The following is a 17,236-nucleotide window of genomic DNA, read 5'->3' on the forward strand; positions in this document are numbered from 1 at the left end:
GAAATTATTTATTGACATTTAAATTAAATGTTACATTTGTACAATTTTCAAAATTAATATTAGAAGGAATATTACTTTCGCTTACATTTACAGTTTTTGTGATTGCGCTAGTAGTGGTACCTACTAAAACCTGATTAGCAATTTTGGTCTTATTTTCAATGGAGTTCTCGACATAACCCTCAGCGACTGTCGTTGATTTCCAACCAGCATGACGCTTTATTGTCGTGATATCCACACCAGCATCTGCCAGTAATGTCGCTGAAGATCTTCGTAAGCAGTGACCAGTATAACATGCAGCATCAGGTAATTTTAAATACGAAGCTACTACACTCGGAATTTTTCCCATGGTATTCTTGCCAACTGGCTGCGAACTACATTTTCCTGCTTTGTAGTACAAAAAAAGGCGCTTATGCTTGACGTGGGGAGGACGAAGGGACAGGTATTTTCGAAACAATTCAAGCATATTTCCCACATCGGTAACCACAAAGGTTCGTGGAATCTTTGTCTTAGTGTTTGGAATTTTTACAATCAAGGAAGAGCCTACATCCTCAATATCATCTACAGTTAAATTGACTAGTTCATCAGTTCGACAAGCTCCGGCAATCCCCAGAATTAATCCAACCTATAAAAAATCAAAATACTTAATAATTGAAATACCTAACAACAAAAGTAATCTTACCTTAATCATTAAGAATTCTTTGTCATCTGCACTTGATAGAAAACGGTCGATTTCACCCTTTGTCAATATTTTCGATTTTTTCGCTTGATATCCGTCACCGGTTCTTTTCAAAAATGCGATCAGCTTGGGGAATTTGCTTATATCTATGTTGTCGTAAATTATCAAGCATGACTTAACCATAGAATATTGCGCCCATAATGTGGAAGACTTGTAATTCTTTGCATTTTCACTGAAGTATGCCAACAAAACATTCTCGCTGTATACTTGAACATTTTTCTCGGCGCACCACTTTTTGAACCGATTGTAGGCTATATCGTATAAAGATCTTGACTTCGTAGGCAGCAAATTGCTTATTGCAATATTTGCAGCCTCCACAATCTCTTCCGACTCACAATTATTCATTGTGCACTAAACAAACTTTAAACTAAACCAAACTAGCACCTTAATTTGACAATTCTTTTTGTTTGTTTATTTTGTAGTTATGACAATAACTCAACGACTACTAAATAAATGCTCAAATCCGAATACAATAATTCTGGTGCTACTTACTTCATAATGACAAAATATGTGTTTTTAAGTTAATGAGACCGTGGAAAAAATAGTATATACCATTCGGGAGAGATGCTATTTTGTCCTCGATGCATTGTAGCCCTCGGGCTTCAAATTGCACCTCTGTCAAAATAACGCATTTCTCTCCCTTATAGTATAATGTACTATTTAGCAACCATATATCCAACCCCTTTTCTAAATCTCAGGGTTGACCACCGCTTGTTTAATTTTTGACAAATTTTATTTGAAATTTTTCACTATCGAAAGTTCTCCAAGTGGACTTAGAAAAAATCATCCTTTAAAACAAATATCTCAGTCTGAGGTCAATATTGACAAAAAAACAACCTGTTAATTAAAAGGATTACATAATCCGTTCATGAGAAAAACGACTGTAATTGGTGCCGATTTTTTGTAGTATATTAACTTCGATATGAAATGTTAATGTAAAAAAATAAGACAAGTTGTTGTATGTAAAGGTGATAATTTTTGTACAACATTTACAACATGAAATTTTTCAAGCAATAACAGTCTAAAACGACAAAGTAAATAAGTTTTGTGGATATCTTTAATACAGGTACCCAGGGAAAATTTTCCATGTAACACAACTTGAATGATTAGTAAACGAAAGCCCTTGGGTGCTTGAAGTGAGAAACAATGAATGCATGAGGTTTACTATGCCTTATTACAGGACTGTAATTTAGGGGGTTTGCAGGGAAAGGTAATAATTTCTGTTAAACTATGGAATCGAATTTTTTTGAGAAAGTTATTTGTATAAATTATTACTCTGTTTCGCAAATTTCACAATGTTATTTGCAAATTATTTTTCAGTATTCGAGTTAACAAACAAAATGAATTCTAATAATAATAGCCAGGCTTAGGTGTCGAATGACAAGTAAATTTCCAGTCGAGAAAAGCATGACAGGCCCTGGTAGCTCAATTTATTTCATCTAGCGGTGCATCAGGCATCTAATACCATACTTGAGTTTTAAGTCCATCCAATTTCTATGTACAATAGAGAAATATAACTTATGCACGTGAAATACAGTTTTTTGCGCTTTATTTATTTAACTCACTACTATTTTAGACTAATTTCAGAATTTAAATGTCACTTTTTGTCATTAGGCTTAAATTTACTTTTTAATCCCTCTAATAAAAATGAAAAACGCATACTATAAGGTGTAGGAGCAACACGAGTGAGATAATTCAATGCATGGAGTGCTTCACCAAATACGTGTTCTATTAGAACTTGTTTTATTTTTGTATAAATGCAGATTTATTCTTCAGAGTATTAAAGTGACAATTGAAATTAAATGTAAAACAATAGATAGGTACTTTGATTCCATGAAATGTAAAGTTATTTTAGTGTCATGAGATATTTTTGTGCATAAAAATAGGACGATTTTCTCAAGAAAAAAATTAATACAGTGAAAGTTGGTTATAACGGCATTGCTTTATTAGATATAACGACAGAATATGGAAGTCCCGATTAAATCCTATAGAAATATATTAAAAATATCGTTTACTACGACACTGTTTACACCGATATCTCGTATTTAGCGAAGCGTTTTTATATACATTTACCATAGTATCTATGTTATAACGACCAATGGTGATCTTCAGCCCATCCTGCCGGCATTCACGCTTTTGACACCAGTTAGTAGTTTGTAACAAATTACAACTTATCTACGCGTACAGTTATATTATATATATTAATTACCACTTTCTATCACGATGTCGAAGAGAAAAATCACATCAAATATGGAGACTAGAAGACGGAGAACTAATGTAATAAAGAATTTGGCAGAAAAAAAATAAAATAGTCTCTATTTGAAAACAATTCACTGAAAATGAAACGCACGAGATCTGAACACAAAACAATACATATGTACTTCACTTTCTCATTTTTTCAATAAAAATTTTAAATAAAATATATGTAGTTTCTTAGTACGTCCATCGGTTATAACAACCAAAACAAACGGTCCCTTGAAAGTCATTATAACCGATTTTCACTGTATTATCATTATTATGGAAACTATCTCTTTTATTTCTGCAAATTCCATAAATTACAAATTCTGTAACATAGGTGCTGCACTTCATGTACACTTTATTTCTCCTGAGTTTAAGCTAACATTAGTGACCGCTTTCCCTAAAAAATCAAGTGAAATTTATCGTTCCTCAATCAATACAATTTTAACTCCAATACAAAAAATTCTTACCACACCTTTGAATTATTCATGGAGCTATAAAGAAGAGTGTTTAAACAATAAAAAAATCAAAAATATATGCAATGTTTATTCTAAATTTTTAGTAGGACAATTAGATGCAGGAATAATAAACTAAATAAAATTTTCACGGTCATAGGGTAACATCTTATACCTGTCTTTTAATTCTGGAATTTCTATATAGTCATTAGTTTCCCAGTCCTCTTCTTTCGGTTGCTTCGCAGAGTGCAGAGTGGTTCTGATAGGTTTACCATTTGGACCCAAAGAGAAGTAATCCTTTATTTCCTGAGGTATTTCTTGCAACGGGTGAGCATTCTGAGAAAATGGAATATCATCTCCTCCTACCTCCGACTTGGTAAATTTAAAGTTCTAAAAATTAATACATCAAATAAGTATTTTCATGTAAAAACACAGTTACAAGTTTTGCAAATCATTTCTACAACTACTCTGCGAACTACAGGACCAGACCAGCATTGAATTATACCAGCAATATGAAGTAAATTGCTAGGATCATTCTTCAGTCAAACCCACCCAGATTTATTAGTCTTCATCATTATTCTATGGGCGAGTCAACCGGCAAATTATCCAGCTATTTTTGATATCTTAACTACAAATGTGGTATGAATATACGTGAGACAACAAAGTGCTACGTCTATGAATGGTCACTGCTACTCAATCCTAGACATTCAATATGGCTGCACTGGCAGAGAGCGACCTGCAACTTTGCAGATACTATGACTCTCTTGCCAACAGAGCGAGCCTATTTGTATCTGATGATAGGTTTGTTTCTGCAGGAGTCTCAAACTGTTTGCAAACTATCAGATACACTCGACCAATTAAGTTGTTACATAATTATTGTGTATAAGTGTATATATTCACAAATCGATTGGGCAAATACCTCTGATAGTTTCAAATCAATCCTCAACTGCTGCAGAAACAAACCTGATAGTACAGGATACAACTAACTACTCTATGGGATACATGCCCCAAGAGATAGAGTTTGGGAACTATCTTTCTCCTTTCTCTCATGCAGGCTTGTGATTAGCTAATGCTCGGGATCTCCCCACTCTTCCTCAGCGATTGGAGAGAGAGAGTTACCAAACTATCGTCCTTTCTACAGCATCTACATTTTTCAACATACGGTGCATACTCCATGTAGTATATGCTCTAAAGCAAAACCTGAATTACCTCTGGTAAACAATGATGCTGTATGCAATAGAAATTAAGGTTCTTTTCTCTGTGACACCATGTTCCATCAGGAAAATATGGGGAAACACCCAAATCATTTAGTTCTATTCTGGGGGTGTAATAACTACCAGAATCGGCACGTTTACAGAATATTGCACATCCCATCCAAACCCGCCCTAAAAATATTTTACTTTCTAACTACAAAAATTAACTTTGTTGAATTCAGATGAGCACGTGATAATTTTTGTAATTACATTTACTGTCTGTATAAAAAACATCAATTTTTTATCACAGTTCAGTCATTTTACCTTCTTCATGAGGAGCTTGTAATCCTGCACCTGTCCGATCCAGTTCTGGCAAGAGTTTTGCAAATTCTTTACATCTCTCTGATGCATAATCAACTACGCTTTCTTTTTTATATTTACAGATCTGAAATTAATATTTCTATAAACAAAGTAGACTTTGCTACTGATATCACCAACCTTATTGTCGCTGCACAATTCAAACTCTACACTAGCGCCCTCACACCCTTCATCCGTATTAATAGGAGTGGGATTATTGCAATATCTACGTTTCATTGCATGACCCATAGATTTTTCTATACAGCCAGAATTGCAATTACCCTCCTTCCAGGGCCCCCATCCCCCCGGGACATTTTTTACTGGTTTTGGAGGTTGTTTATCCACACAGTTACCTCCATAACAATACTAAAAGTATCCCCATAAATATGTATTATAGCCAAAGTACAAATTTTTACCTTTCCCTTTCCACATTGCGTTCCGTCTAAAGCAGGGCCTGCAAAGTAATATCCACTCCTGTGGGGCGTTTTGCACTGTAAATTATAACAAATAGTAGACAGTTCTTGATGGGGTAGCATCGTGGCATCTTTGTCTCTTAATAGGAGCTCACATTGTCTTTTTGCAGTAAAAATTTGACCAGGAGTGTCAAGAAAATGGCTGTGATCAAGATTTTTTGGTGACTTTCCAGAATCTTGTAGACATTTGGCCCAACTGAAAAGTGAAAGGTACTATTATTAAATCGTTAAGGAGTTCATCAAGTTTTGTAAAAAATATAATTAGATTTCAAAGCTTAGATTATTTTACCTCAATTTTGCCATAACATCAGCACTACATGTTGACCATTGTGTCTCACCGTTGGTACCTCGAGATGGAGACATAATATATCCTTCTTTCGGACAACTATTGCCACTGTTATCGTGATGCATTCCTAAACTGAAAACTAATTATAATGCTACTGCTAGTTAGATAAATACTTGTATTGGGGCAATTCAACTTTAAATACTGAAATTACCGGAATAAATTCTTTATTAAAAAAATAAGTGTAGGTACTGTTGTTGGAAGGAACTTGAAAGAAATTTCGTACAACTTATAAATGAAGAGATATTTTAATTGGTAGGATTTTAGTTCCATCACTTTAATTAGTCTTGTGTAGTGGGAGTGTGGAGACTGTTTTTTTATATAAAAACTACTGTTAAAAATCTGTCAAAAATATCTATTTAAATTTTTTAGGAATACAGTATAGACTCATTAATCCGAACTAATTAAGTCACAGGCTTAAAGAGATAAGTTTGAATTACCGATATTTTCGGATTACTGGATAGTAAATATGTACATATGTAAATATGTTTCTATCACACGCGCTCGCTATGGGACCTATAGCGTAGGGGGTTATGTGCACGGAAAGTGCCAGATAGTACAACGGCGTGATGTTATTTTCATAGCGCAACGCTGGAGCATAACCCCCTATGCTATAGGTCCCATAACAAATCGCACTTGTGATAGAAAATAGTATGTACATACTGTTAGAAAAAGATATAAAAATGGCAGAATAATATACACTTTTAAAATCAATTCACAAAAATATATATTTCCACTTTAGATACATCTTACTCAGTCAAGATCTTAAATCTATATCCTAGTCCGACTCCCGGCGTTAGCAAACTCTACATGTTTTGGTTACGCCTGACCGAGAGTCGAGCTCTTGTATAAGCATAAATTAAATAAACTATAAATTCACTGGTTGCAAATTCTAACACATATAATATGAATTAGATTTTATATGTTACTGAGAAGGCAAAAAATAACAATAAAACCAAACATTATCATAAAATATGGATATGCATTTATTAAAAATAAAAAAGAATCTAATCAAAAAAGGTTCCGACTCGTATAAAAGGGTTTCCCCGAGACTGCCGGGAATTACATTTTTAGTGGTTACTTTTTATTATGTAGTCTGACTCTATAATCGGAACTATATAAGTTAAACTAAATTTTGTTCGAATTAAAGAGTTTTGTTTGGACCATCGAAATGGGGATTTGTCGGGCCTTATCAGTGGATATTCAGATTAACTTGAGTTCGGATTAAAGAGTCTAAAATCTATACACTATTTGGAAGTATTTCAATTTTCTATTTTAGGTAGTGCACTATCTGGTAGATTCATGTATAACAATTGAAATATTTTATGACACCTTATCATCTCGAAGGAGAAAATCAATTACTTTTTTATTTTTCTAATACAAAGAGCAATGAATTCAATTACATTAATAATTTTTGTTGATGTCTTAACTGAAATTATACTCATCTCATAATATAACTCTTATTCTTTAAAAATTCCGGGCAAAATAATTCAATGGATTTGTCAGATGAAAGAGATGGTGCACAAAATATTTTTTTTTAATTATTAGTGGTAATGAACCGATCCAATGTGGTACATTTTAGGACTGCATGTATAAATAAAATATTCTAATATAGAAATGAATTCAATAACGTAGATTAATAATTTCCTTGATTTCTTAATTGGATTTGTACTGGTAATATAAATCTTATCCTTCAGAAATTCACAGACAATATAATTTGGGTTCTTTCTTTATTTCTTTCTTTCTTTCTTTCTTGATGGGTTCTTTGTTAATTATTTATTAGTTGTACCAACCGATTCAATGTTATACAGTAGAACCCCGATTATCCATGATCTATTGGGACCGAGCGCAGCATGGATAATTGAAAAACACGCATAATCAAAACATTTATTTTTTACGTAAGAAACAGAGCAAACAGGGAAACACAAAATCATTGAAAATGCAATTTATTTTTTAAGTACCTTAAGTATAATTTTTTAAACAGGCAATCATTTTGGTCCATTTTTAACTTTTTCTGTTTTTCTTAACTGACTTATTTTACGTAAGTTTATAATGCCGACTTACTCAAAAAAAAGGCTAATAGAATATTTCCAACTTCTCCAGACTAGAAGCGTTAACACCACACATGATATTATACGGTCTTTACTGAATAAAAACACAAAATCGAGGTTCTACTGCACATAAATCTCTTTCAATGACCGGTGAATCAAAATCCAGAAAATCTTTATCTTCATAAAAAAAAAGAAATGGCTTATACATATCCCCAGAATAATAGTCTAATCTAGACAATTTTGTGGCACTAAACCAATATTTTACTCATAATAGCCCCCTCTTCAGTAATTATAACTTGAATCAACTTTCATTTAAGTTTATAAGTTCCTAAGCCACAACTGATATTCACTTTTGTCAAAACTTTAACACCCTCCCAAACCTCCTTAGATTGTAATGAAGCATTATTATTTTCCGATTTTTGTAAGGCCGCTGGCCAGTTATTTATTTAATTAGTTTAATTGGGTGAGAGCAATTAACCGCGAGTCGAGCCGAAACCGTCCGCTGCCCCACTCTGTCGAGGGCCGCGCGCATAGTCCCACCACGACTCCTGCCTAGTCAAGGGGGGATTGGGACAATAAAACCACCGTTCCTGCACGAAGATCCTCAGTTCGCTGCCAGAACTCGAAGAACTCCAACGCCAACCTGAGGACCACCCCGAGGACCTGAACACCGACCAGAGACCGCCACCCGACCCAAGGAGTTCGCTGCCNAAGTGGGAGGCGCACGCATACTGGGAGTCAGTTCATACGTATACCGGTATAAGAATAATTTCGTATGTTCGCATCACCGCATCAATGCGAATTGGGAATGAATCGATCTCAACTGATTCTCGTGTCCGATACAGGTCGATGAGATACGATGCATTAGAAACACTTTAGTGCATAGGAAACTAAATATTGAAATACATTATATGAAATTGTGTAGTCTGAAACAAACTTATAATGTAAAAAGTAATTGTCAGAGTGATGTGTATTTCGTATTTAAATGTTGAATCGCTTGACCGAAAATAAATTTAAATATCAATTAATTTGAAAATAATTTGATGCTCAACTTGAGTTCAAATATATTATTGCTTCGTTTCTACTTAAGTTCATCGTTCTGCTAAAAAATGAATTTATAGATGATTGCAAAAAATTTAACGGGAATGAGTGAGCGACAAGCCCACACATTTACAAAATGTACAAGTACAAACTGTACTTGTACATCCACAGTGAATACGATTCCCTGATGCGGATCTTTTGATGCGGATCTTTATGTCGATACATTTCGCATCATGCGGATCATTAAAAAGATCCGTATTGCCCATCTCTAATTTGTACCGGTAATATAAATCTTATCCTTCAGAAATTCACAGACAAAATAATTCGATGGGTTCTTTGTTAATTATTTATTAGTTGTACCAACCGAATCAATGTTATACAGTAGAACCCCGTTTATCCATGATCCATGGGACCGAGCGCAGCATGGATAATTGAAAAACACGCATAATCAAAACATTTATTTTTTACGTAAGAAACAGAGCAAACAAGGAAACACAAAATCATTGAAAATGCAATTTATTTTTTAAGTACCTTAAGTATAATTTTTTAAACAGGCAATCATTTTGGTCCATTTTTAACTTTTTCTGTTTTTCTTAACTGACTTATTTTACGTAAGTTTATAATGCCGACTTACTCAAAAAAAAGGCTAATAGAATATTTCCAACTTCTCCAGACTAGAAGCGTTAACACCACACATGATATTATACGGTCTTTACTGAATAAAAACACAAAATCGAGGTTCTACTGCACATAAATCTCTTTCAATGACCGGTGAATCAAAATCCAGAAAATCTTTATCTTCATAAAAAAAAAGAAATGGCTTATACATATCCCCAGAATAATAGTCTAATCTAGACAATTTTGTGGCACTAAACCAATATTTTACTCATAATAGCCCCCTCTTCAGTAATTATAACTTGAATCAACTTTCATTTAAGTTTATAAGTTCCTAAGCCACAACTGATATTCACTTTTGTCAAAACTTTAACACCCTCCCAAACCTCCTTAGATTGTAATGAAGCATTATTATTTTCCGATTTTTGTAAGGCCGCTGGCCAGTTATTTATTTAATTAGTTTAATTGGGTGAGAGCAATTAACCGCGAGTCGAGCCGAAACCGTCCGCTGCCCCACTCTGTCGAGGGCCGCGCGCATNGATACATTTCGCATCATGCGGATCATTAAAAAGATCCGTATTGCCCATCTCTAATTTGTACCGGTAATATAAATCTTATCCTTCAGAAATTCACAGACAAAATAATTCGATGGGTTCTTTGTTAATTATTTATTAGTTGTACCAACCGAATCAATGTTATACAGTAGAACCCCGTTTATCCATGATCCATGGGACCGAGCGCAGCATGGATAATTGAAAAACACGCATAATCAAAACATTTATTTTTTACGTAAGAAACAGAGCAAACAAGGAAACACAAAATCATTGAAAATGCAATTTAGGTACATTTATTTTTTAAGTATAACTTTTTAAACAGGCAATCATTTTGGTCCATATTTTATCTTTTTCTGTTTTTCTTTTCTGACGTATTTTACGTAAGTTTAAAATGTCGACTTCCTCAAAATAAGCTAATAGAATATTTCCAACTTCTCCAGACTAGAAGCGTTAACACCACACATGATATTATACGGTCTTTACTGAATAAAAACACAAAATAACGTGACACCACAAATTCCTAGACATAGCATGGATAATCCGCACACGGATAATCGGGGTTCTACTGCACATAAATCTCTTTCAATGACCGGTGAATCAAAATCCAGAAAATCTTTATCTTCATAAAAAAAAAGAAATGGCTTATACACAATGCATATCCCCAGAATAATAGTCTAATCTAGTCAGACAATTTTGTGGCACTGAACCGATATTTTACTCATAACAGCTCCCTCTTCAGTAATTATTATAACTTGAATCAACTTTCATTTAAGTTTATAAGTTAAAGTTTCTAAGCCACAACTGATATTCACTTTTGTCAAAACTTTAACACCCTCCCAAACCTCCTTAGATGAAAAATTATAAAGCTATTCCTTCAGTTTGGAATTTGCATCGAAATCACCATGTATGTAACTTTTCAGGAAACATATTAAAAAAAAATCAGAGTATATGTCTAACAAAAATTGTATTTAACTGATCTGTACTCACTTGTGACCAATTTCATGAGCCGAAATGTATACGCTAGTGAATCCTGCGCTAGGATAAGGCTTTCCGAAAATATTTGTAGTTCCAAACTCGGCTATAACACAGGCATACTGATCCAAACAGACACCTCCAACAGTTGCCAAACCCATGGTAACACCACTCTTACGACCTTTTTCATATGCAAAGAAGTCTAATCTGAATATGAAAATTATTATTTTAATACGTACTACAGTCATTTTAACATTTTTTTTTGCTTAATAGTAATTTAAAACTTTACTTACCCAGATACATACAATGCCATATCCCAATGATCAGGATTAGAATCGCCAGAAGGGTTGATACCTTTTTGGTAAGCACAAAAGCTATCAAGTAATTTTCCACGTTCTCCATTGTAATGGGGCATAGCAGAGGGCTGTTGTTTCATTATGTCTAGTCTTACCAAAACCAACTCAAGAATTGTTCCTAAACTTGGATGGTGGTACAATGCTTGTACCTAAAAATATCTTATGATTTTCCAATATGGTTCTTGATGTTTTGAAGTTTTTTTATATAAATTTTGAGATAAATCACGGAATATGAACATTCCTACTTACCCCATTCATATAAGCCAATAACATGTCTTGTAATTTCTTGTCATCATTGTTAAAATGTGGGGCAAAGATTTTGTAAGCAGCTTCATCAAAGAATAATGCCAGTTCCAGTGTCAGACCTCCAGCTGGCCTATAACTTGCAGCCTCTGGATAACTCCAATCATAACGATTTACTTTGTTAAAATTGTTATCATAAACGCTAGGGTTCACCTCTTCATTTTCTGTCCAAACATTTCCAGCAATCGGTAGAATGTCATAGTTCAGAAAATCTGTCAGGAAATTTGCTCTTTTGACAATATGTGGCATCTTAACTTCTTCATCTAATAGGGTTTCGACAAGTGGTTCACGGAGCTTAAGCAACGTTTGTAGCCTTTCTGTCAAAGGATGTATTTCTAAAGTAGAATTTTCAAGAAAGACTAATCCTTGCTAAAATGTAAGACTATATTTAATACATAAACGACATATATACAAATATTATTTAGGTCAATAAAATACATGCTTCTTGATTATTCTCCTTTGATTAATTTTTTAAAAAACTATATCGAGTGGTATTATTATAGTCTAGTCTGCATAAAATTTGATGAAAACAATTTTTATTATATGTATTAACAAATAAAATAATACTTATTTTTCAATTTAGAGAAACGGCAGGCTAAAAATTATAGCAATAATAATGTAAATCCTGGTGCTGACAACATTTAACATTATTTTGAATAAATTTCATCACCTTCAACATTACCTACTGTTTTGAGAAAAAGACATTTATAATTGGCACAGTTTCTGGCTTATTGCAATCTCTTTAAGCTTTGAAAATTAAGTATTATTTTATTAGTTAATGCGAATTTGATATTTTTTTATAAAAAGTATTTTATAAGCAATAATAAATGTTTATTGTGTTTTTCAACAAAATACACTTATAATACATCCCTGGAAAGTTAGAACAGTATATTACACCACAAGGGCCGAAAGTTGAATTTTCGGCCCTGCGCGTCATGATGCGAGCAGGACCGAGATTTCAACTTTCGGCCCGTGTAGTGTATACGATTTTTCTTCATAGCCGGTCAAAAAGACCGTTATTAATTTTACTTTTTTAAACTTTAGAGGTAGCAACAGTAATGACAGCGGTTAACAATTTGTTATAGCGACATAATAAATAGTCCCTAGTTACGAGTATAAATATGCATGAGAAATTCTTTCCTCCCACCGTTACAGAGGGCGCGCGTGTACTTCTCACAGGGAGTAAATGTTAAACTTTCGTCCCTGCTATTAGGGACGAAAGTACGTACTTTCGACCGAGGTATGAAGAAAAATTATTTTTTCGTTAATCATAAAATTGAATATGGTGCTCATAAAAACAAGTTTATGACTTCTAGGGGCATAAATGTTGAAATCAAAATCGGAGTGAATGGCAAAAATTTCTTATAAAAGGTTGCTATAGCAATTGTTTTTACAAATTTAAAAAATTCTTAAAAATAAAAAAGTAACAAATTTTGAAAAATGAGATGTTTGATTTTTTTTCTCGAAAAATATCAAAAACTAAGCTGGGTTGAAAACGCCATGAAGATAGTAACTGAATGGTCTAAAATCTTTTCCACTTGACCGTTTTTCGCTCATACCCCACCCAGTATGTTTTTCATAAATTAAATCTCAAATAAAAATAACTTACAACTGTTCTAGGAGAACAAATGCTAATTGATGCCACTGTGCTTCTATCTTTGTGCAGATAATGACAGTTTTTTGGACTATCGGGCAGACTTTCAATTTTATCATGGTTGTGTATATATGTCTTGAAATTTGAGGCGGTAATACTTGGATTCCTTCTTAATTTCAACTCAATGGGTCTATAAATAATAAATTACCACTAGTAAATAACACACTAATTAAATTCATAGATGAAGTTATTACACCTACCTCTGGAAAGCAGAGAAATTATATTCAATTTCTTCATCCTCATCTCCAAACACGCTACTAGCTTCTTTTACTGGAAGTACAAGTGGTAAGTATATGACCTCATAATCTGGTATAATCGATCTATCTGCTGTTTGAAAATAATATGCCAGTTCTGGTTCTGTCATATAATCGTGTAAGGCTTCAAGTAGAAGCGTGTTCACAAACACACAGTTTTTTAAAAGTATGAGATATATAAGTAGATGTACAAACATTATTTCTATCAACTAACTTTCTTCAAAAAGGAATAAACATATTTGTAAGTGTTTACCTTTTATATACGATAGTTAGTACTGTTACTTTAGATGTTATGCTGGTAGTGAGCTGAGACTTTATACAAAAATTTTGAATAGTAAGTTGAAATAATCATTTTTTTATGTACTTAGTATAATGACCTCCAGCAACAAAGCAGGTGAAACATTGTGCAAATTGAAAAGTTTCTTATAAATATGTATGAATATTAAATACAAACAATCTACTTAAAGCTAATTTTCACGACTAAATATTGCTTTTTTTTCCAGATCAACATACCTATTTAAAATTTAATACATTTTTCTAAGAAAAATACCTGGACAATGGCTTACAAAGGTCACCTACTTATTTAAAATTTAGCTTGTACACCTGTTATTATCATTAAAATTTCTGACTAATGCCGAAGAAATGTATGTCACGTTATTAATAACTTCGACAAACAATCAACTAATGCATCTTAAATACCATAATAACCAATGACCACAAAATATTAAAGTCAAACACAATTCTTTGCAGTAATACAAATGTTAGTTATCCGTACAATAAAGGTTTAATTATTACATATCAAAAATATGTATATCAAAAATCTTATTGTAAAAAATATCAAAAATTAAAAACTTTCTTAAGATCCCCCCCTAGAAAAAAGCACACAAAATGCTTTATAGATGGGTTACACATATAAAATGTGTTATAGCAAAATAATGAAGACATAAATAATAAATAAGGTTGTATTTTTTCACAATACAATATATACATCCATGTTTTATACTTAAATAACTAATTCTACCCAGTATTCCCAAGAATAATTATAATGTAGATTTAGGTTTTGATGTTTCATCCCAAATAGTAACACCGTCACAAGCACATATAGTTTTAGGGTTTTGAAAAAGACCTGCTGATCTAGCGATAATACCAGCTGCTAATTTTTTTTGAATTCCACTATCCTCAGTTTTATCTGTTAGGACAAAGGACCTTCCTATTATCTCAGATATTTTAATAACGTTATCTTCCAATCTAAAAGTAGCCCTACCATTTTTTTGTGCTACTATAGTACCTAGATCTCCATATATGCGAGCATTTTGAGTAGCTTTTGGATTATATATATTTCCTACATTTTCACATCCTATAAGTAACACATTTTACATGAGAGACAAATCGTAGACATACAGTGTGGCCTATTAAGAACCAAGATATCCTTCAAAAATATTTATGAAACAGATTACTAATGACTTTTTTATAATTAATGGCATAGCTAGATCCATTTTTTTTAGAAGCACTTCAATGGATTTTAGGAATTTTTTAATTGGAAATCTGGCTATGATGAAATTTAAGATCTCAAAATTATTAATTTATAATGGAGAATAATTTTTTATAAATGCTTTAAAGATTTAAATTTATTGTTTCCATTTCTATTTAAAGATCAGCAAACATCGCCTAAAGAATTATCAAAGTTGATGAAATGATGCTTACTGTGGTATTAAAAAATGCAGATTAAGACTACCAGATACTCTTTTAATAAAAAAATATCCCTAGAGATTTTCCCAAAAATCGCTAACAAGAGTTGCTTAAAAAGTTACAGCAGGCAATGGATTGCCAACTAAATCCTAGATGGTCATAATTAATTAAAAAAGGTACCATTAGAGATAAAGACAAGAGGATTCATCTAGTTGGTAATATTGCCCAGTTTTAAGAGAGCTTAAGTCGCTCAGGGTCAGAAGTCGATATCATTAAATCTAAGGCCTCATGTCTCAAGAAGAAGTAATTATTTAAATCGATATGACAAGGTAGTAAAAGTAATAAATATAATAAAAATAATATGCCCCTGTATTTTTACTCCCTACAAACCTTGAAATGTGTAGGAAAGTGTCCGACTTATCTAGCTTAAGTCAGTCCTTAATGGGTCACACTGTGTATGGTTTATTTATATCAGTTTTACTAAATTAAAAAAGTATATGAAAATTAATTTAGCAAATGTAGCAGTAATAAAGAACTGATTAACCAACCTCTGGATAAATCACCACATTCATGTATGGATATTTGGTAGGTTTTAGGCTTGAGATCATCAATAGTACCATCAATAATACACACACCAGGAACGGGTTGTATAAAGCGTATGACACCCCGTATGTTACTCTCTTCTGAAGCTTCTAAAATGCAAACGGCAGCTAGACTACCGGCTTGTCCTTTAACAACAACTTTTCTTCCTGTAGATTCCAACTTCCTCTGCACATCCGTGATAGGTAAATTACTGTCTACTACTACCGACCCTTTTTTTAAATCTATATCAACACTTTTAATTCCTTCAACATTTTCCAAACTTTTTTTTACAGCTTCCACACAAGAATCGCATGTCATTTGCACTGCAAATTCAATTTTCATTGACGACATTTTTTCAGTTTTCAATATTACCTCATGACACAGCAAAAATTTTATGTACTAAGTATTATGTATAACATTATTTCAATTTAATGTATTTATCACAACAATCAGAACATAACCTTGCACTTCGACCTGCACTCACTGTTTCTTCTTCATCTTCTTATTGACAACAATGTATCCTACACGGTTTTTGCCCTGGTAGGTCGACAAATACAGCTATACTTACATTTAATGAAAAATTAATTGAATACATTGAAAAAGGGGAATGTCCCGTAGGTATTTTTTGCGACCTCACGAGAGCATTCGATTGTGTGGATCATAACAAATTATTGACAAAATTATATGCATATGGTATAAGGGGCGTACCTTTAGATTGGATCACCTCGTTTTTGAAAGATAGGAGACAATATGTAAGCTTGACTCATCATTGTGATGAACACGGTGATTTACACAATTTTTTTTAACTCAGAGAGTAAAGCAGTTGAAATAGGAGTTCCCAAGGTTCAGTTCTGGGCCCGATACTGTTTATTTTATACACCAATGAATTTGATACTTTAATACCAGAAATGTTTCTTTCTATGTATGACGATGATCAATCTGTTACTATTTCAGCTAAATCTGATAATGATGTAGAATATAAATGCAATAGGGAGTATTATCTTAAATAACTGGTACGTTTCTAACAAACAACACTGTAATGTAGAGTATATAAGATTTCACAATTCAAATTTGTAATTCATTGAATTTAAAAATTGAAAAGCACAATTTGGTAAGTAATAATGCTATTAACTTTTTGGGAATTGCTATTGAAGGTCTAAATTGGAAATTACATTGTGAACAATTGAATATTAAGTTAATTTCTGTGACATATTTAATTCGGAATGTAAAATCTGTTTTAACTAAAGAACAACTACTTAATATATATTACGGTTTAGTCGAGTCTAGGTTGAGGTATGGTTTGTTCAACTTTATTTTCAGGTATTTTTATTGTTCAAAAAAAAATAATAAGATGTATGGCAGGTGTTGTG

The 17,236-nt window shown here is 32.8% G+C and overlaps 2 protein-coding genes across 3 annotated transcripts; both read right to left on the bottom strand.

The window, feature by feature from the left end:
• Positions 1-3,507: 3,507 nt before the first annotated feature.
• LOC108913416 (A disintegrin and metalloproteinase with thrombospondin motifs adt-2-like) lies at positions 3,508-14,030 on the bottom strand. Its single transcript, XM_018718963.1, has 11 exons — positions 13,542-14,030; positions 13,297-13,471; positions 11,634-12,056; positions 11,322-11,533; positions 11,044-11,235; positions 5,742-5,870; positions 5,396-5,648; positions 5,121-5,345; positions 4,947-5,067; positions 4,639-4,814; positions 3,508-3,819 (listed from the first exon to the last, which is right to left on the bottom strand). Exons 1-11 carry the CDS (start codon positions 13,790-13,792, stop codon positions 3,565-3,567), a joined length of 2,412 nt encoding a protein of 803 aa, XP_018574479.1. The 5' UTR covers positions 13,793-14,030; the 3' UTR covers positions 3,508-3,564.
• Positions 14,031-14,539: 509 nt separating this feature from the next.
• On the bottom strand, positions 14,540-16,334 carry LOC108913414 (copper chaperone for superoxide dismutase). 2 transcript variants are annotated; one of them, XM_018718962.1, is made up of 3 exons: positions 16,239-16,334; positions 15,833-16,189; positions 14,540-14,952 (listed from the first exon to the last, which is right to left on the bottom strand). In XM_018718962.1, the coding sequence occupies exons 2-3, from the start codon at positions 16,182-16,184 to the stop codon at positions 14,636-14,638; spliced, it is 669 nt and encodes a 222-aa protein (XP_018574478.1). In that variant the 5' UTR covers positions 16,185-16,189; positions 16,239-16,334; the 3' UTR covers positions 14,540-14,635. The 2 variants fall into 2 exon arrangements, with proteins under 2 accessions (XP_018574478.1, XP_018574477.1); XM_018718961.1 differs by having other exon boundaries at positions 15,833-16,324.
• Positions 16,335-17,236: the final 902 nt, after the last annotated feature.

This window comes from Anoplophora glabripennis, unplaced genomic scaffold, assembly GCF_000390285.2.
Source record: "Anoplophora glabripennis isolate ALB-LARVAE unplaced genomic scaffold, Agla_2.0 scaffold724, whole genome shotgun sequence".
Taxonomy (NCBI): Eukaryota; Metazoa; Arthropoda; class Insecta; order Coleoptera; family Cerambycidae; genus Anoplophora; species Anoplophora glabripennis.